The sequence below is a fragment of the Pteropus medius genome, unplaced genomic scaffold (genome assembly GCF_902729225.1).
Source record: "Pteropus medius unplaced genomic scaffold, Ma_sr-lr_union100, whole genome shotgun sequence".
Taxonomy (NCBI): Eukaryota; Metazoa; Chordata; class Mammalia; order Chiroptera; family Pteropodidae; genus Pteropus; species Pteropus medius.
The window spans coordinates 1,607,698-1,629,023 of NW_024351730.1; the positions used below are offsets into that span (position 1 = coordinate 1,607,698).

The window sequence follows — 21,326 nt, forward strand, 5'->3', positions numbered from 1 at the left end:
AGCTCGAGGCAGTAGAAAACATTTTTTATTGTTTCCTACTGCCTCGAGCTTGCAATAAGAGAATACAAATATTGAATTGTAATGTTGTACACCTGAAATTTATATAATGTTATTAACCAATGTTACTACAATAAATTGAATATTTAAAATATTTGAATCAAGACTACCATATACAAAGAGTATTCTGAAGATCCTCCAGCTTGATCAGCAGTGCAAAGAGGAAAGAGGGGAGGAGATCAGAGGAAGAGGGAGCAGTAACAAGGGCCTGAGTTGGAAGAACTTGCTCAGAAAGAAAGGGAGGCAGTTCTTGCTTAAAAGTAGAAAAAAAAGGTGCTCAGGTTAGAGATGATTCTGGTAGCTCCCAACATTTTAAAGCGATTTTGTGTGTGTGTCTGAAGATGCCAAACTTTTCAAAGTAAGACATTCTTTTGAGAATATAGATAGAAGACTAATCAAGTTTGGGAGGTGGGATTTTGAGTAGTTAGTAGGAATCTTGGAAGAGTCATTCTGCGAAAGATAACAGAACTTATAAAACAGCAACAGTCTGATCTTAACTCAGATTGAGAAACATGTTTTGAGCTCCTGTCATATTCTAGATCTAAGTTCTTAATAGGAAAATATTTTGTGTGTGTGTGTGTGTGTGTGTGTGTGTGTGTGTGTGTGTGTTAAAGAATGTGCTAATCACATTATGGTGAAATTAAATTGCTATGCATTGTGACTTTAGGCAAAGTGATACTTTATTTTAAAAGCTGACTCACTTTGAACTGGTTTTTAATGTTCTAGGATGGTGGAAAGATCTGGGTGGAACAATGCTTAATATTTCAAAGTGAGCACTTGAAAATCTATTTTTCCTTCTTGGTAATAGGATCTCTGAGGATCCAGAATTATTTTCGAACTGGTTTTTAGAGGCCCTGCTATCTCAGGTCTGTGGAACTGGCAAGGATTTTGATGTAATGGCTTTCGCATCTGGCATTTGATGATAATTGTTTTGAAAATTACTTGGTCATATATCTAAGAAATATCTACTGTTTATCCTCTCAGAGGTTGGATTTAATGGCCAGATGGCTTGATTTGACCCTATCTATGGCTCAGAGCTACTTAATTGTTAAAATTCCTGACTGCCGTGTGCTATTAATTTGCAAAATTACATCAAATGTGTGTTTTGTATCTATATTTTGAAGCAGCTTGTGATCTGTTTTTACTTATTGATTCCAGCCCTGCACTTGTGTTTTTGGAACTTCCTTTAGCTCTGCACACATCTCTCCTTTCTCACTACCAATCAGAGCTCATCTCTTTTTAGAAGACCTCTTTAATATCCTACTCTCACTTGCCTTGTTTCACTTCTCTGAACATCTATACCCAAGTACACTTGTAATTTTTCTTTCTTTAACTTTATGACAAACCAGATGCCTTTTTGGTTTGTTTTTTAAATTCCCTTATGGTTTAAAATATCCTACATAGAGAAAGCAAGTCTGTGGGCAGTGTGCCCTGTTCACTTTTTTCCAAGAGAAGCAATAAGAAAAACCTTTGTTGTTGTTGTTTAAATATTAGCTCTTCTGATTTTTAAATTTTGGCAGCTTATTAAAAGTTTTTTAAAGTACCAGGTGGTCCAGTACCGTGAAGGCCAAACAACATGAGGGCCTGTTTAGTCCCTCTAGGCTATAAGTGAGCCAGTTCTTCAGAAAGCCAGTTTCCTAATGCATGTTCTACTGAACACTGGTCCCACCCACCAGAGTTTTCTCAAAAAGAGGTCTTAGTTAGATACATTGGGAAAGAATATTTTATCCCCCACTGGAAGACCTCAGTGTGCATTAGCATATTATTGACTCTGAGAAGTTCAGTGTTGAAAAAAAAACCCCTGATATATATATATACACACACCCGATACACACACACACACACACACACACACACACACACATTTAAATTAAAAAAAAAAAAAACACAGCATTTCTCAAATTTACTTGACCATGGAATATTTTTTCCAAATCACATCTCTCAATAGCCTGTGGAACTAGGATTCTATGGGACACTTTGTGTTAATGTCTTACTTTGAAACTTTTGGCACCCTCAGACACAAAAAAAGAAATGCTGCTTCTGTATTTCCTCTCTTGGGGAGGCCAAAGAGTAAATGTGGAGGCAAATCCCCATGAAATAATAATTTAATCCCCCTAAAGTTATTATGTGAAGAACAAGTATTGTCTTTGCCCTTTCACTTCTCCCAATGCCATAAAATGACAACTCAATAAGTTTTGGTGTGAGTGGATCTTTGAATAATCCGCCAATACTGAAAGTGAGAAGAGGAAATGTGTGGGTTATTTACTGCATGCTCTTTGAGATGTTGGTTCTGCTCCTTTGTCTTTCCTCAGGTTCGCCATTGTGTGCAATGGCACATTCTGGTCCCATCACCACCACATGTTGCATAATGGATGAGTCTGAAGAGACTGAGGCAGCAGGTGTTCTAGCAATTAAAAAAAAAAAAAGAAAGAAAAAGAACAGAGCTGTTGATTGTTGCAAACAGCATTAGTCTTCCCTCTCTTCCTTTTGCAAACAACAGCTCTCTGTGTCAAATCAGTAGTGAAATAACAACTGGTCTGCTTTGCTAGTTCTGTGTATTTATTACCTCCCAAGCAGTGTAGTCAAGCCTCTCATTTGGATAGTTTGTGTCCTTATGTTGCAAGTAAACGCAGTTTATCCCTTATCCTCTAAAAGATTGTTATAGCCTGGTTAATTGCCTACAAATTTATTTGGTTAAAAATTATATCACTGTACACTAGAATGGATTGTAGACAATTATGAGCTTTGCTATATATAATTCTTGGCTTTCCTATAAGGGGAAGAGGAAGAAATATGTTTTCAAATTCAGAATTAGAGAGAGTACAAGCTTTTGAGAACCTGAACGTATTCCACAGCTAGAAAATATTTACCTTGGGAGGACAAAAGTTTTTATATTTGATTTCAAATGCTTGAGAAAGGCCTATTCTTTCAATTATTCTTACTGCTCCAATTTTAGGAATTTAGTAGAGACTATTCACTTAGCTTTCTATTGCCTACCTGTACCCAGGAAACTGGAAACAGCTGCCTGAAAGGATAATAACGTTTATGCCAACAAAGTAGTTGTATCTTTCTGTAAGATCTTGACTTTGCGAACAAGAGTATATACAAATTTAGAAACATTTAGATGTTTATATAGTTATTATGCTTTGTTTTCAATTATTATTTGATAAGTTCTCAATATCATGGATATTTAGAAATTGTAATACATTTGAAACACTGCATTTAAGCTGTTAGTTTCATAATGTACAGTAAGTACTCAATGTTGTCGACAGGTTCTGTGATGTTAAGTAAAATGACGTAATGAAGTCAATTTTACGATAGGTTAATTGTTATAGACAAGAGTTAAATTTCTATGGCCTGTCATCAATGTTATAATGAAATGACATTGAACAAAATGGTATTATTTGAGGACCTGTTGTGTATGTAATCCAGACTGCGAGTTTGCAGTGGTAGTTTGGAACCAGCTTGTAAGGCTCAGGAGTGAAGACTGCACATCTCCTCATGCTGTGTTGAGTGGCATCAGGTTAAGCTTAAAATGGGCTATGGTGAGAGTTTTTGCACCATGGAGACTGGCAAATGCTACACGTCAGGGCTCCCTTACTGGCATTAGTGAGAACCAGTTGTTAAACATTTAGCAAAACATCTTTGGTTCTAGGACATCTCTCAAGATGACTCGATTATAAAGGGATTTTAAAACATAACCAAAGACCTCTTAGAACATAGCATGTGTTGTAACAATCACACAGTTACCTTTAATTTTTTTTCCCTTTCTTCCTCTCCTCTATCTTTTGGTTAATAAAGTTTTTTAAGATGATATGTAGACAGAAGTTCCACTTGTAGGTTTTGTTTTGGTTTTGGTTTAACATGGTTCTCACCTATTAGATTTATAAAGACGATCCTTCCTGTTTCTTCTTTAATCTCTCTGTAGTGCAGTATTATACTGTTATTTTATAGTTCTTTGTAACACTCTGAGGATAGGAGTCCTTCCTTGCTGATGTGCACATTGTGCAGGAAGAGGTAAGGAGGGCTGTGCACAAGCCTGAACAATGTTCACTCCAATCCTAGCTAGGATGGCAGCTGCTTCTTCAGTTGGGCAGCCACCAAACTGCAGTCATTGAGTCCCAGTGAGAATGACATTTCAGAGCACTGGGATTACCACCTGCTGTTTTCATCACAAACCAGCCAAAAGAACAGATTTCCAGCATAACATACTATTTGTAAGTTTAAACAATCAGAGGAAGATAGGTAAGAAATTTTTTGTCGTTGTTGTAGAAATGCCTAATGGCCTTAATGAGGCATCTTCCTTCTCATCCCCTCTACTCCCTATTAATGGAGATTTATTTTTCATTCCATAGAGGGTCAAGATATACATAGGATTATTTTAATTCAGATTCTTTGGATATTTATGATGATTTTTTAAATTTATAGATAAAAATCCAGTGACATCACAAAGATTTTTATTTCACCTCCATGGTTTGAGTGAATTGATAATAAAGTTACAGATATAGTGACACATGTCTGAATTTGGAGGTTATTTTCTATTCTACAGGTTAAGGAAAAGGCACATTAAAGAGAGAAGAAGGTGGCACAGGCAGTGAGAAGTCAAATCTTTATTTACAACTCAACTGATAATAGGAGAAAAATCAACAGGGACACAGACATGTTTAGGCAGCATAACATACTGGTTAGAAGCATAGGTCAGGAGCCAGACTGTCCATCTTAAAGTCTTGGCTTTGCCTCCTACTAGCTATATGAAATGGGGCAGATTACGTAATGATCTGTACTTAAGTTCCTTTATCTACATAACAGGGATAATATAGTACTCATATCAGGGCCTCTGCTAGCCCACTGAGTACCTCTGTGTCAACTTGAAAAGACATGTCAGGGTGGACATTGTGAGTACAGACAGTGGCTTTGTGTGAATTAGGAAAACAGGACTCTTCCTTCAGAAGAGTTTGTGTGGTTTGACATGGAGAGCTCAGACTGGCTTTTACCTCAGCTTGTCTCTGATCAGCTGGGTGCTCTCATCTAGGGCACAATCTGGTAACCAGCTGTTGGTAGCTTTATTACCTTGGGGAGCTAAGGAGTAAATGAATCAGTTAAGGTTCAATAAAAGATGCCGTCCTGTTATCAAAATTGCAAGAGGAGAGGCTAGGGTGGAAAAGGGTTCAGAGAATCTATGGATTTTTGCAGAGCTCTTAGACATGAAGTGATTTTGTGGCAGCCCTTGGTTATTAGCAGAACTGTGACTAGAACTTAGTTGGCTTGACTTTTGGCCTCTTACAATCCTGACAAGGTGTTGCTAGACAACTATGTGATTCAAACATAGGCGGGGATGAGGGGCATTATGGTCATTACCAAACCCAAGAGCCTACCTAGAGCCATTTAAATGGCAAACTCTCTGAAGACGATGTATCTTTTATGTTCCAAAGCCAATAGTACATTAGCTCCTTTGTCCAATATTCATATGTTTGTTTTAAAATACACTATGCAGCAGGCATGTGTGGATCCCAGCCACCATTTTAATAATAGATTTTATTATTAGATAGAAGTGTATTTCTGTTACATTTGAATGACAAACCTTTAAAAGTGTTATTTTCTCACTATAAAGTCTTTTCTGAGTAAAACCAAATGGAAATGGCTTTAGTTACTACCGAGAGAAAAAAAGTGAGATTGAGCCACTATGGAGGCTAACAGTATTCCCAGTACCCCTTTAAAATCTTTTCAATTGTAAAATATTACACAATTACAGAAAACCACATAAAACAAATACATAGCTTAGTTTATAATTGAAATCACTGTGTCTAGTGAAGATGGCGGAGTAGATAAATGCTGTGTTTGCATCGTTTCATAACCACTTCACAATTACAACTAAATTAAAGAACATCGTTGAGAATCACCTGAAGTATAGCTGAACAGAAGTCTTATAACTAAGGACAATACAGAGGAAACCACATTGAGACTGGTAAGAGGGGCAGAGACAGAAATGGGCTACTCCCACACCCACGTGCGAATCAGGAGAGATATCTTGACTGTAGAAGTCCCTCCTGAGGAGTTAGTGGCTTTAGCCCCACACCAAACTCCGCAGCCCAGGGATCCAGTGCCATGAAGAGAAGTCCCCACAACTGCTGGCTATGAAAAACAGCAGAGATTGTGGATGAATGAGACAGAGGGCTGCTGGAGTACCAGGCATTCCTCTAAAGGGCCTGTGTGCTGACTCACTCACTCTGAGCTCCAGTGCTGAGGCAGTAGCTTGAAAGGCGCTAGGGACATGCAGGGAAGAACTGAATTATCTGGCTTCAGGACAAGACTGGAGGGGTAGCTTTCTCCCAGAGAGAAGTACTGGTAGAATCCATTGTCTCTTTGTTGAGCCCTACCCTCTCCAAACATGCAGATAGTTGCCATATCTGAGTCTCCATCAATGTAGTTAACTCCATTTGCCTTACCCTGCTGACTCCCTGAGACCCCACCCCACCCAATTTATATGGGCCCACCATGCCATTTCCAGTAGCTTTTCCATGGCCTGCCTTGGCTCATGCTGTGGACTTTTCTAAAATTTCTCAAAGGTTCATAAACCCCAAACAGGTAACATCTGACCTCAGCATGCCCCATGCATCTTGCTGAGCAGCCACAATCCAGACTTTGGTGGCAGCTGGTCTTAGTCTTAAGCTTGGCCTCTCCTAAACACCTCCATGCCCAGTGTGGGTGGCAGCCAACTGCGGATTACCTTGTGGCTCATTCCAAGTGGCCCAGGCCAGAGCACAGGCTGCAGCTGAACTTGGCCTGTGGCAGAGCCTCTCCCAGGAGACTCTGGGGTCAGCATGCCCAGTGGCAGGCTTCAAAGCAAGCCAGAGCTCCTGTAGCTTCATCTTCAGACAATAAACCCAAAGGGCAGACACTAGAGCCCTGCTAAAGCTACTTCTGATCCCTAGGGTCAGCCCCTGTCACCGGCCAGTCCTCACAACCAAGCAGTCCAAGGGTGAGTCCCTCTCATTGACGTGCCAACAGCAATCAAGGCTCAACTACAACAAGAAAGCATACAGAACCCACACAAGGGACATACCTGCAGCACCCAACTCAAGTGAACAGGGAAACTGTGCCATTGAGCCCCATAGGACACCTACTACATAAAGCCACTCTACTAAGACAGGGAGGCATAACACCTCTACCTAATACATAGAAAAGACACAGGGAAATAGCCAAAATGGAGAGACAAAAAACATGTCCCAAATGCAAGATCAGGACAATGCTCTAAAAAAGAATAAATAAAATGGACACAAGCATTCCACCAAATGCAGAGTTGAAAACACTGGTTATAAGGATGCTCAATGTTCTCAGTGAGAACTTCAACAAAGATATAGGAAACAAAACAAAGATAGAAAACGTAAAAAAGAACTAGTCAGAAACGAAGACTACAATAACTGAAATGAAGAATACGTTAGAGAGAATCAACAGTAGATTAGATGAAGCAGAGGATCAAATCAGCAGTTTAGAATATAAGGTAGCAGACAACACCCACTCAAAACAGCAAAAGGAAAAAAGAATCAAAAACAAAAAACGAGGATGGCTTAAGGGCCTCTGGAAAACATCAAGTGTACCAACCTTCACAGCATAGGGGTACCAGAAGGAAAAGAGAAAGAGTGAAGAATTGAAAACCTATTTGAAGAAATAATGATGGAAAACTTGCCCAGAAAGCACAGAGAGTCCCAAACAAGATGAAGCAAACAAGAAAACAAAGATGAACCCACACCAAGACACATCATAATTAAAATGCCAAAAGTTAAAGACAAGTAGCCTCGGCCACTTAGAATGAGCCACAAAGCAAGAGAAAAGCAGTTACCTAAGGGAGCTCCCATAAGACTATGTCTGCTGATTTCTCCGCAGAAACTTGCAGGCCAGAAGGGACCGGCAGGAAATATTCAAAGTGATGGAAAGCTAGGACCCACAATCAAGATTATACTACCCAGCAAAGCTATCATTTAGAATCAAAGGACAGATTAAGAGCTTCCCAGATAAGAAAAATCTAAAGGAGTTCATTGCCACCAAACCAGTATTACAAGAAATGTTAAAGGGACTTCTTTAAGAAGACAGAATAATTTAAAAATATTAATAATAAAATGGCAGTAACCACATATCTATTAAAACAGTCACTTCAAATGAAAAAGGATTAAATACTTTAATCAAAACATAAGAAAACAAGACCCTAACAGCAAAGAGACTCAGGGAAACCAAGATGAGTTGATAGACTTTACTATTTTATTGCATAGTAGTTCAGGTTTCTGTAAGATTTAATAGAAATAATTAATGCAGGACTTATAATAATTTACTAACATTATAATAATAAACCGTAATAATTTTTTACAGCTGGAGTTTCATCCCTACCTTCCCAGAGGGCCTGGGAGGTAGGGCGCTATCTTCCTCGAAAATTACATTTTAGGAGGAATGGCTTCTAGGGATTGAGAAAGACTGTCCTGGATCATAAAATAGGAAAGAAGCCTTTTGAAAATATTTCCATCTCAAAGGATCAGAGAAAGAATTTACAGTGACAAGCTGTCTGAAGTAAATGCCCTAAGGAAAGGGGGTTCTGGGCTGAGAGGTGGGATGAAGCTTGCTCTAAAGTTTAGTCAGGCTAGGGGAAGATCAAGGCTGGCTTGGCTACAGGAGACTCATTTCAGCTCGAAAGACACACACAAGCTGAAAGTAAAGGAATGGAAAAAGATATTTCATGAAAGTGGAAATAAAAGTTGGGAAAGAAGTACTTATACCAGACAAAATAGACTTTACAAGAAAGGCTATAACAAGAGAGAAAGAAGGACCCAGTAATTTCACTTCTGCGTATTTATCCAAAGAAACCCAAAACACTACTTTGAAGGGACATGTGCATCCATATATTCATTGCAACATTATTTACAATAGCCAAGATATAGAGGCTACCTGGGTGTCCATCAATGAATGAATAGTAAAGGAAGAGCTGGTACATATATATAATGGAATATTATTCAGACATTAAAAAAAGAATGAACTCTTGCCATCTGCAATAACATGGATGCACTTAGAGAGAATTGTGCTGAGTAGAGTAAGTCAGACAGAGAAGACAAAACCCCATGTGATTTCACTTACCTGTGTAATCTAAAGAAAAAAATAAACAAAACAGAAACAGACTCATAGATACAAAGAACATTTTGATTGTTGCCAGATGAGCTGGGGTTTGAGTGGTCAGTGAAAAAGGGGAAGGGATTAAGAAGTACAAATTGGTAGTTACAAAATAGTCACGGGGCCATAAAGTATAGCATAAGGAATATAGTCGATTATATTGTAATTACTATGTATGGTGTAAGGTGGGTACCACATTTATTAGGGTGATCACTTTGTAAGTTATATAAATGTCTAATCACCACATTGTATACCTGAAACTAATATATTATATGCCAATCATAATTGCAAAAATTTTTTTTAAGATAATAAGTAGATTTAAATCAAGAAATAGAATTTTGCCACCCTGGAAGCCCATACTGGGCCCAGGGATAATTTCCTCCCCGCTTCTGAAAGTCACGCTCATTTTATATTGATCACGTCTTTGCTTTCCTTTGTAAGTTGTGTTGCCCATCATACCAACTTTTTAAAGAATTGGCTGTTTAAAATGAGATCATCCTACCTGTATCATGGGCATTTTACCATGGTTTCTTTTCATTTGGTAATCTGATAATTTGTTTCAGCGAATTCTAATAGTTTTCTAACTTGAATTTTATGCGTTTTGTAATGCCAAATACTGGGAAAGTACAACTGTTTTGTGGTTACTTTGGATTCTTAGCTAATACTGTTTAGTTTTTAGAATATCAAATGGTGAAATCAATCAGTTTTTAGAATATCAAATGGTGAAATCAATCAAATGGTGACAGCTCTCTGTCACTGGATGGTGTGTACTTGGCTGAGCCTCTAGTTCCAGTTCTTTGCCCCAAATCAGGAAATCAAGGGGTTTGACCCCTCCTTTCTTCTTATCCTTAATGCTAATGTCATGTCGATTTGTTGGCTGGCAAGTGCTATTTCTGCGTATAAGCAGGTGAGAGAATATAAATGAACATGATGTTAGCATTAAGGTTGTATATAAATGAAATGACTAATGGTGAACTAAGTGACGGTCATCAGTGAAAAAAAATGAAAAAATGCTCTTAGAAATAAATGAGGAGTACACAGGGTGACCTGAGTACTTTCCCTGGACTGCTGAATGACTTTTAGCCCTAGCCCCAGAGAACATTTCATTATACTTTGAAACATTCAAAAGAGTTGAGGGGAGGGAGGGAAGAAGGAAGGAAGGAAGAAATTGGTTCAAGGAAACCTATATAAATACTACCTAGTTTAAATAATTGTTAATATTTTCTGTATTTGCTTCTTAAACACACACACACATTCACACGTACCCTTAGTAATTTTTTAACCATTTCAAAATAAATTATAGACACCAGACTCCTTTCCTTCTAAAAACTTTAGCGTTCATCTCCAAAGCATAAGAACATCCTCCTACATAACCACCATGGCATTGTGACTCTTAATAAAGTGAAGCCCTAATAATACCAGACAACCAGTATATATCCAGATTTCCCCAATTGTTCCCAAAATGTCATCTATAAAGTTTCTTTTAAATTGACATTTCATTAAGGAGCATACAGTGTAATTGGTTGTTATGTCTCTTAAGTCTTTTATTTTAGAATAGCAACCCTCCCCTTCATGACATTGGCATTTTGAAAGCCAGTTTCTTATAATGTGTTGTATTCTGGATATGTACAGTGTTTCTTTAAGGTCTCATTTAACCTGGACAATGTGTATAGGAAGTTATCACATCAGATCTGCAATTTGGATCCAAAGGTTTTATATCTCACTGTGCTTAGAACTAAATGACAGTTACACTCATTTGCCAAAATTAGCCCAGAACTGACGTGTTTATGGAGCCACATGATACCCAGGTAAAAATAACACCATGGCTGAAGCATGTCTCTGCTCCTTGAATTGGAGAAAACACACAAAGCCCAGAACCACTCCACTAGAGCATTTTCTTTCTGGACTGTCCTTTCTTTTTGCTCTCAAATCAGTTGCTAATACTTTGTTGTGTTAAAGCTCACTTTGAGTGTTGTCTTTCTTTGCACCTTCTGTTCTGTCTCTTTGTAAAGCAGGAACAGCTGGAGGATGTGCAAACACAGTTGCTGCTAAATCCATTCACGTGTTCCTGGACTGACCCATTTTTTGTGTCTAGAGCGAAAATGGCTGCATCAGAGGATTTAATGCTCCCAGGGTGCTTTTGAGCATTGCCTGTATTTTTAATTAGATTTATTTTTTTAAGTGGAGTCTGTCAGTCTCTGGGCTATAAACAGCACCTTCTGGTTTTCTGATGACATGATGAAAATATAAATGGATTCTGCAGATTACATTTTATTATCCTCACTATTAAGCACTCAGAGCTAGTGCTGGAGAGGATCATGGCCTGATAATGTTGATTAAATAACCTCAGTCCTGGACTTCTGTGCTGTTTCTTTGCCAACCCAGACTGAATAGATATAAGGAGCTATTGTTATTAAAGAGAGTATAGCAATATAAGTACAAGAAGACGTGCCACAGAAGGTAGTGTTGCAGACAGTGAATCCCTGGCATGGGTGAAGGGAGACCTGATTCTAGTCATCTTTGCTAATAGTTTGCTGTATGGTCTTGAGCAAGGCATTTAATTTTCAGGACATTATTTTTTGTCATCTGTAAAATGAAGGGGTTGTATATGTAACTTGTATTCATTCTGGTGTAGTGAGGAAGGACACAAGATGGATCTATAGAAAGATTTATGGAAGCTGTGTGAGAGATGGCTTGTGAGGGGCCAGAGTGGAAGCAGAGTGACCATGAAGGTGGCTGCTGCAGTTATCCAGCTGAGAAATGACGGAGGCTTGGACTAGTGTGGTTGTGTAGAGACAGAGAGAAAAAGACAGATCTCAAGTACATTTTGGAGGGAGGAACATTGTTCCTTTTGATGGTTTAAATGCATCTCTATGTTACTGGGGATGAAGATGGTGGTGACATTTATTGATATGGGGAAGACCAGAGGTGGAAAACAGATTGGATCAGGGAACAGATGTCACAAATTTTGTTTTGATCTTAAATGTGAAATATTTGTGCCAGTGGAGATGTTGAGTAAAAAATTGTATATTTGATTCTGAACTTGAGGGGAGAAGGGTCAGAGCCATATATAAAAATGTGTGAGTTATCTATCATAGGCAAGATATTTAAGGATATTTAAAGGCAAGATATTTAAATCCATAAAAATGTATGAGCTATTGTATATGAGATATTTAAAGCGATGGGACTGCCTCGGGAAGGGCAGTATGTAGTTAGAAAGAGAACAAAGGAAAAGTGAAAAAAGGAGAAAAGGAACCATGTTTTACATTAGAAAATGAATGAGGTAGAAGTACCTACAGCAGTAGAGAAAGGAGTATTTATTAATTGAGGTAGAAGGAAAGTAGGAGTGTCTGGGGGTGAGTGGCCTAGGAAAGGCATGTGATTAAAAAGGAGTGAGTGGTTGACTATCCTGCTGCTAATTCATGTCAGAGAAGAAAATGCTTTTTGGGTCATGCAGTATGGTGATACTAGAATTTAGGAGGACAACCAGTAAAGTATGGCATCATTTAAGATCAGGGAAGAAACACCTAGAAAGATATTGGAAGAGGGGGAATCATGAATGAGATTATGGTGATTCTACTACTGTTGCCAATATTGACAATGAAATTTGAGCTCTTACTATGGGACAGACGCTGTGAGAAGAGTTTGACATGCTAATTCACTTACTCTTTAAAAAATTTTAAAATTACAGTTTCCATACAATATTATATCAGTTTCAGGTGCATGACATAGTGATTAGACATTTATATAACTTGTGAAGTCATCACCTCAAACCTAGAAACCATCTGATATCATACATAGTTATTATAATATTGTTGACTGTATTCCCTATGGTATTTGTCTTTGTCTGACTTATTCACTAAGCATAATACCCTCTAGTCCATCCATGTTATTGCAGATGGCAAGATTTCATTTTTTTTTTATTCCTCAGTAATGTTGATCGTGTACAGGTACCACCTCTTTGTCTATTCATCCATTGATAGATACTTAAGTTGCTTCTATATCTTGGCTTTTGTAAATAATGCAATTAACATATAAATGCATATATATTTTCAAATTAGTGTTTTGGGTTTCTTTGGATAAGTACCCCAAAGTAGAATTACTGGGTACTTTTTTGTCTCTTGTTATAGCCTCTGTTGTAAAGTCTATTTTGTCTTGTATGTATTGCTACCCCAGTTTTTTTTTTGTTTCCACTTTCATGAAATATCTTTTTCTATCCCTTTACTTTCAGTATGTGTGTGTCTTTCAATCTAAAGTAAGTCTCTTGTAGGCAACATGTGTAAAATTCTTGTTTTCTTATCCATTCAGCCACACTGTGTCTTTTGATTGGAGCACTTAATCCATTTACATTTAAAGTACTTGTTGATGGATATGTAATTATTGCCATTTTATTATTCATAAATATTAAACCCTTTGGCCTGCAAAGTTTCTATAAAGAAATCAGCTGATTATGGGTGCTCCCTTAGGTAACTGCTTTTCTCTTGCTGCTTTTAAGATTCTCTCTTAACCTTTAAACTTTTGGCATTTTAATTACGATGTGTCTTGATTTGGGCCTCTTAAGGTTCATCTTGTTTGGGCCTCTCTGTGCTTCTCGGGCTTGTGTATCTATGTACTTTTCCAGTTTAGAGAAGTTTTCCATCATTATTTCTTCAAATAGGTTTTCAATTCCTCACACTATCTCTCTTCCTTCTGATATACCTATGATGTGATGTTGGTATGCTTGATGTTGTCCCAGAGGCTCCTTAAACTACCCTCATTTTTTGGATTCTTTTTCCATTTGCTGCTCTGAGTGGGTGTTGTCTGCTGCCTTATATTCTAAACTGCTGATTTGATCCTCCGCTTCATCTAATCTGTTAATTTCCTCTAATGTATTCTTCCTTTCAGTTATTCCCTCTAATATATTCTTTACTGACTGGTTCTTCTTTATGTCTTCTACCTCCATTTTTATGTTTCCTATCTTTTTGTTGAAGTTCTCACTGAGATCATTGAGCATTCTTATAACCAGTGTTTTGAACTCTGCATCTGGCTGACTGCTTGTGTCTGTTTTGTTTATTCTTTTTCTAGAGCATTGTTCTGATCTTGCCTTTGGGACGTGTTTCTTTGTCTTCCTGTTTTGGCCACCTACTTGTGTTTGTTTCTATTAGGTAGGGCTGCTATGTCTCCCGGTCTTGGTAGACTGGCCGTATGTAGTAGGTGTCCTGTGGAGCCCAGTGTCACAGTCTCCCTGGTTACCTGAGCCAGGTACTTCAGGTGTGTCCCTTGTGTGGGTTGTGCGTGTGCCCTCCTGTTGTAGTTGAGCCTTGATTGCTGTTGGCACATCAATGGGAGGCATTGACCCTTTAGCTGATTGGTTGTGAGGACTGTAGTGGAGAGGCTGATGTGCAGGGGCTGACCCTAGGGAGCAGGATTCACTTTAGTTGGGCTCTGGTGCCTGCTGAGTCTGCCCTTTTGAGAGTGTCATTTGTGGAGGTGGTTGGGAGTTGTCTGGTGTGGTCTGAAGTTGGCCACAGAGTGTGTTGGGTTGGATGTATCTTGGGAGGGGCTCTGGTGCAGGCCAAGGTCAACCACTGCCTGTGCACTACCTCGGGCACTTGGTTTGAGCTACAAAGTGGTCTGCAGTTGGTTGCTACTTGTGCTGCGCTTGGAGGTGCCTAGGACAGGCTAAGCTGAGAACCAAGGCTGAATACCAACCAGCAGTCCTGGGGCTGCTTAGCAAGAAATATAGGGCATGCCAAGGCTAGATGCTGTTTTTTTGGGGTGTGAACACTTGAGATATTTTAGGAAATTTGGCAACATGAGACAAGACAGTTCGTCTGTATGGAAAAGCCACTGGAAGTGGCTCAGGTGGGCTTTCAAGTTTGGTGGGTGTTGCGGAGTCTTAGGGAATCACCAAGGCAGGGCAAATGGTGTTAGTCAGGTTGATGAAGCTTCAGATTTGGCTCCCTCACCCCTCATTTCATGTCTGCATCCTTAGATAAAGTGCTCAAAAAAGGAACAATGGATTCTGCCAGCACTTTTGACTGGGAGAAAGCTGCCCCTCCACCTCTTGCCCTGAAGCCAGACAATTCAGTTTGTTCCCATATGTTTCTTGGGCCTTTCAAGCTGCTGCCCCAGTGCTGGAGCTCAGAGCAAGTGAGTCTTGTCAGCAAGTTAGCTGGTATTAGGGCGTTTTAAGAAGAATGACTGGCACTCCAGCATTTTTTGTCTCACTGAGCCACAATCTCTGTTGCTTTTCACGGTCAGATCCTATGGGGACTTCTATTCCTGTTACTGCAACCCTGGGCTGGGGAGCCAGGTGTGGAGCTGGGACTTCTTGCCCCTCAGGGGGGACCTCTGCAGTCAAGATAGCCCTCTGATTTTAACTGCCACATGTGGGTGTTGGACCAGCTTCTTATGGTTTTCGCTCCTCCCACCAGTCTCTGAAGCTTCTTCTGTATGTCTTTAGTTAAAGGACTTATGTTCCGCTAAACTTCAGGCGATTCTCAGTGACTGTTGTTCTGTAGTTTAGTTGTAATTTTGATGTGGTTGTATGAGGAGGCAAGCATTGCATTTTCCTACTGCACCATCTTGCTCGGAGCTCCAAGATATTATCTTACACAGAAATTGATCTTATCTCAATAAATGTTTACTGTGAACTTAAGAAGGAAAATGCGTATTCTGCTGTTGTACAGTGGAGTATCTAGACATGTCGGTTAAGTCAATTTGGTTAATAGTGTTGTTCAAGTCTTTCTTATTCTCTTGATTTTCTGTCTGCTTGTTCTATCAGTTTTCAAAAAGGGATATTAAATTTCTGACTCTCGTTGTGAATCTGTGTATTTCTCCTTGCTGCTCTATCTGTTTTGGCTTATAAATTCTGATGCTTTTTAAAAAAATTAAATGTAATTTTGTCTTCCTGATGAGCTTAACTTTTTATCATTATGAAATGACTTCCTCTGTCTCTGGTATTATTCTTTGTTCTGAAAATTATCTTTGTCTGATATTGCTATCTTTGTTCTGAAAATTATCTTTGTCTGATATTGCTATCTTTGTTCTGAAAATTATCTTTGTCTGATATAGCTTTCTTTTGATTCATGTTAACATGGTATATCTTATTCTGTTCTTGTATTTTTAACATATTTCTATCTTTATATTAAAAGCGTATTTCTCATAGGCTGCCCATAGTTGTGTCTTGCCTTTTTCTCCAATCTGGCAATCTCTGTTTTTTAGTTGATTTCTATTTCTTCTGTATTTCCTTTTCCTCTTTTTTCTTTTTGCTGTTTTTATTGTTTGAGTAATTTTTTATGGTTTCATTTTATCTCCTTTTTTATTAGCTATAATTTTTTATTTTAGTGTTTTAGAGGTTGCTTTAGGATTTATAGTATGCATATTTACCTGATATATTGTAGATGCTCAGAAAATATGGAACAAACAAATGAATGCCCTGGTGCCTAGGCCAAAGGGCTGCCGAGAGCCAGCGGAATCAAGAATGGCCATCAGTTCTGTGCTGTCACAGTTTCTTATTTCCCAGCTTTTATTTTCCTCTTTTGCATCATGTTATTATGGATATTGGCTTTAATTTTTTTATCTTAGTCTTTGTAGGTTAGAGGTTTAAGTCTTCCCCTTCAATTCTCCCTTAACGTTTTAACATATAGACAGTTTATCCTTAGGTGGTGCTTTCTGCTGGCTTTTGAAAGTCTGTGGATTGTATCCTCAGGATTAAAGAGGCTATGGCCTTAACTTATCATGGCCACACTCAAAAAGTAACATCCTTATCAGGAAGAAGAGATATTTTTAAAGGTATTAGATAAGGAAAAAAAAAAAACCTTCAAAGAAATGGTCTAAATTTAAGATTAGCTGATCTAAGCAAAACTACACATGGAAAGGAAATTCATACCTAATAGATTTTTCCCATTCTTAGAATGCCACCAATTATTTCAAGGCTCTTAAATATATAAAAGAGAGAGAGAGAAGATATAAAAGAAAGAAAAAAGAAAACAAACCACTGTGCTTCCTGATTAAAAAACAGAAAATTATGCTCTTTTTCTTTCTTTCTTTCTTTCTTATTTATTTATTTATTTTTTTTGTAGCAAGTAACCGGCAGAAGCTTTGGAGAGAAAGATTTTCGGACAGGGTTAGAAAACGGAATCCTTCTCTGCGAGTAAGTATAGCCTGTATTCAATTGATTTTTATGCCAGAAAAGTTATTAATACTCTTCAAGTTGTCTGTAAAACTACAGTGTTTTTGTTATGAATTTATTCATACTTTGAATCTGAAATTGAAAAATATCACTGGGTTAGATAATAAATATAAGTAGGTGAGGGAGTTGGAGTTCAGTAGCTGGTGGTAGGCACTGTGGCATTTTCAAACTAGATAAAGGAGTATCTGATAGCTGCCACTCAGTTCCAACCAACTTTTACAATGTAAGAATTTGAGCACACATAATTGGAAGGATATTGACCAAATTGTGGTAAAAGTAGTGGCCTTTCTCCCCTCTACTCCTCTAACAAAAGCAGCTTGTGCCAAGTGCAAACAGTGCTTCTATTTACTCATAGCATCTTAAAGCATGTCAGGTAATTTACTCGGTGTGCCTGCTTTCCTGAAGTAGCTCGAATATATTTAATTTGTGCTGTCAGCAAAATTCAAATGTGAACAATAATTGCAGTGTTTAACTTTTATATTTTGAACCTAGGCTTTGTCATAGAGTGCTGCCATGATGATGAATTCAAGAGCTTTCTGTGAACTAGTTCTGAACATAAAATAACCTAGAACCTTAATGCTTATAGATAGATAGACATAATCAAGATGATAGATGATAAATATAGATGATAGACTTCATAGATTTCAAAATTGTAATATATTTAATAGGTTCTTTAATTTTGGTACTTTTTAAAAATTTATTTGTATATACTCAGCTCTTAATTATTCAATCTGAAAACTGTGTGCATGTGTGTAACCTATACCTTGGTCAAGATAAAGAACAGAAAGTTCCCTCATATACTTTCCCAGTCATTCTCAACCACCTATAGAAAAGCACTGTTCTGATTTCTGTCACCATAACTCTTACCTTGCACTGTATGTAAATGAATCACATAGAATGCACTCCAATTTTGGTGACTTTCAGAATATTGTTTGGGACCCACTGATAATAGTTGAAAGAGTACTTGTTACCCACCCAAAGTCTGAAAATGGGAGAGGGTGTTTTGTAAGAACTCAAGTCCCAAGCATAATTTCTCTAATGATTAGCATGTCCAAAGCAGGAGCTTTAGCCTGCTGACTTGAGCAAGATAGAGTCAGAGAGACTGAGCATTTCCCTCTGTTTCAAGAGCATGGGTTTTAGAGCCTGAGAACTAGAACTCAGGTACTTACTTCACACCTTAAGTAAGGTAACCTTCTCTAGTCTCTTTTTCTTCTCTCTAAAATGGTGTTAAAACTTTATAATTGTTGCCTATTCCATAAGCTTTTTGTGAATTTCAACAAGATCATGTGGATAAGGTGCCTTAAAAATTACATTTGCTATGTAAATGTTGATTATTATGCAGCACCATTCAACACATTTCATATCAGCATCTCTTATTTCCTACTCTCCCACTGCCTTTCTTTCTTCAAAGAAATTTATAGCCCCTGATTGCCGTTTTTATACTGTCCTTCCAATGATCTCTCCCCGCTTCTCATACTTATTTCTCTCACCACCTCTTCCCTTTATGAATCTAAATCGGAGCTCAGTTCATAGGTGAACCATAATTAGTTTAGCATCTCACCAGAGACAAGCTCAGGCAGGCTCCTAACACTTACCTTGTATTCTAGAACCTGCTTCTTCAGTGAATCTGGACTTAGCCTTTTTCCTAATGTTAACAGACTAGCCCAAATCTGATAAAATTTATGTCCATGATGCTCCCTTAGCTCTGTTACAGGTGGTCTTTGGTACCAATTTTTGTTTTCCTAACCTTTAGATTCCTAACTTTGGATTGAGTGGGCTTGTCTGAAGGCAAGGCTCTAGGATCTGGATCTAGAGATATTTGCATACATAGAATTTGTTTCTTACCTAGATGAGGACATTGAGTTAGAGGATGGATACTCTCATGCGTGCAGTGGCCTTTTACAAACACACTGATGAATGTTAGGTTTAGGGGTGGAGAAGTGGGGTTTAGGTCCAGGCCATGGTTAGGAAATAGTATGGTTAGACAATACAGAGGCACAAATTATAGCAGGGGCCTCTTTAAATAAATAAAGAGTTCGTACAGCTGACAGCCCGAAGGTGAAACTGAGGAAACTGGACAACACAGGACATAGACAGATGTTACTGTCTAGGTAGGTAGGACAAAACATAAGACAAATGAGTTATTGTTGATAAATCCTCTATTTGAAGGAGTCCAAGGACCAAGGTCAAGTCCTGACTTCCACATGGACTGTAGCTGGCAAACAGTTTGCTAAGTGTGGGATGAACTGCATTTGGTGGCCCCAGGCAAGGAAAGCCAGTAGCATGAGTCCCAGCTAGAGCCTTCTTAGTAGCCAGAGAAAACCAGATGCAAACAAATTTCTAAGGGCAGGACCCACAGAGCAATAAGAAACAAAAACATGACCCAGGAGCTGTATGCACTGATAGCTAATAACAGTAGAGGAAGATTTCTCTCTCCTTTTTGGTCAGGGATGGGGGCAGGGCTAGGTTTAATTTGAGCATATTTGGCTGCTGCAGACTGAGATTAGCAAGTATATTCTGTGGGACTTGTATCCAGAGACCAATCTAGCCAGGAGGGAGACTTACACTGTTCCAGGCATGGAGTTGGTTGATGGCCCCTGTTCCAGGCATGGGGTTGGTTGATGGCAGGGGCCAAAAGGCTGGAAATTCAGTTTAGGGGGAGTCTCAAGAAAGTGAAGATTCCCAGACAGTGGATCCATAAAGGTTTAACACCTGTCTCTGGAGAGTAGATGAGAATGCCTAAAGCTGGGCCATTCTCTAGAACCAGAGAGTTTTGTGGATACTGGTGATTAAGGACTTCTAACCCATAACTGCCACTCGTGTAGCAACATTTAAAAATATAAGAACTCTCTATAATTTCAAATTTTGAAAACTAGCAATTCAGCTCTTCTGAAGCTAGGGCTTTCATAACATACAGTTCTATTTTTTTTTTTAAATTATTGGGGCTTTTCAACTTTGTTTTATTCAAAATAGAGTCCAGCTAGTGTCCTATAACAGTGTTAGGACCCCAGCTGAAAAATACGTGAACAGCATGGGTGAATTCTTTCTTTTGTTCAACAAACTCTCATCGTTTTGTCTGAGTTAGATTGGCTCTAACTGTTGGTTGCAACTGTGGAGGGACACCATGCTCTTTGTTCACTAAAAATTTCTCAAGTTGTTTATGAGTCTGAAAAGAATTCACAGTTCTCTTCAAACTAAAGGACATCTTCTCAGGCTGGGGTTTAGTTTTCTTCTTATCAGCCTGATTCCAAACTTGCCTGTGGTGTATAAGGACACCCATTTCACAAAAGAAGTAACTGAGGCACAAAAGATTACATAACTTTGCTAAATTTATAAAAATAAGAAAGATTTAAATTCAGAAGTCTGATTTCTTAGCTTTTGCTGTTGTTACCTACAGTCCTGTGTCCAGAGTTGAGAGTTTAATGGGTAAAGAAAGCAAGAGGATAGGGAGTAGTGGTGGAATGGAATTGATGCCCAAAAACCTGGAGTCTGAGGAGAAGTGCAGTACAGAGGATAACGACTGGGTCTCACTGAGTTGGTGGCCTTGGAAAAATATAAACATCAAGGCATAGTGGTCCTTCTTGCGATAATAAGGCAAGTCCAATAAGAGTGAGGACATGAGAGGACAAGACGCTGTGGTCAGTGGATGTAGGTTTCAGCTTTCTTAAGTGGAAGCATCAAAACTAGATGGTGACAAATGAGAGTGGTGGACCTATATTAAAAACTACAACAACAGGAGAGAGAAAAGACTGGCCCCTACGGGCAGCATAGAAGATAGAAATTGAGTAGCCTCCAAATTACCCTGGGAGCGCTTTTACTTTGCCTGTGAAGTACAATATGCGTGGCTTCGTATATGATAATACTTAGACATAAATGTATAACTTACAGTAATAGCGAGTATAAAATAGAGCGTACGTGCCAAATAGAATTATAGTAGATA

General features: G+C 38.5%; 1 protein-coding gene across 1 annotated transcript in view; it reads left to right on the forward strand.

Annotated features, from left to right (window-relative positions):
* Nucleotides 1-21,326, forward strand: part of LOC120588009 (LIM and calponin homology domains-containing protein 1-like) — a 240,320-nt gene that overhangs the window by 106,756 nt on the left and 112,238 nt on the right. The window contains exon 2 of the mRNA XM_039845101.1: nucleotides 17,277-17,347. Within this exon, the coding sequence (XP_039701035.1) occupies nucleotides 17,277-17,347 (71 nt within the window). The remainder of the gene's footprint in view (nucleotides 1-17,276; nucleotides 17,348-21,326) is intronic.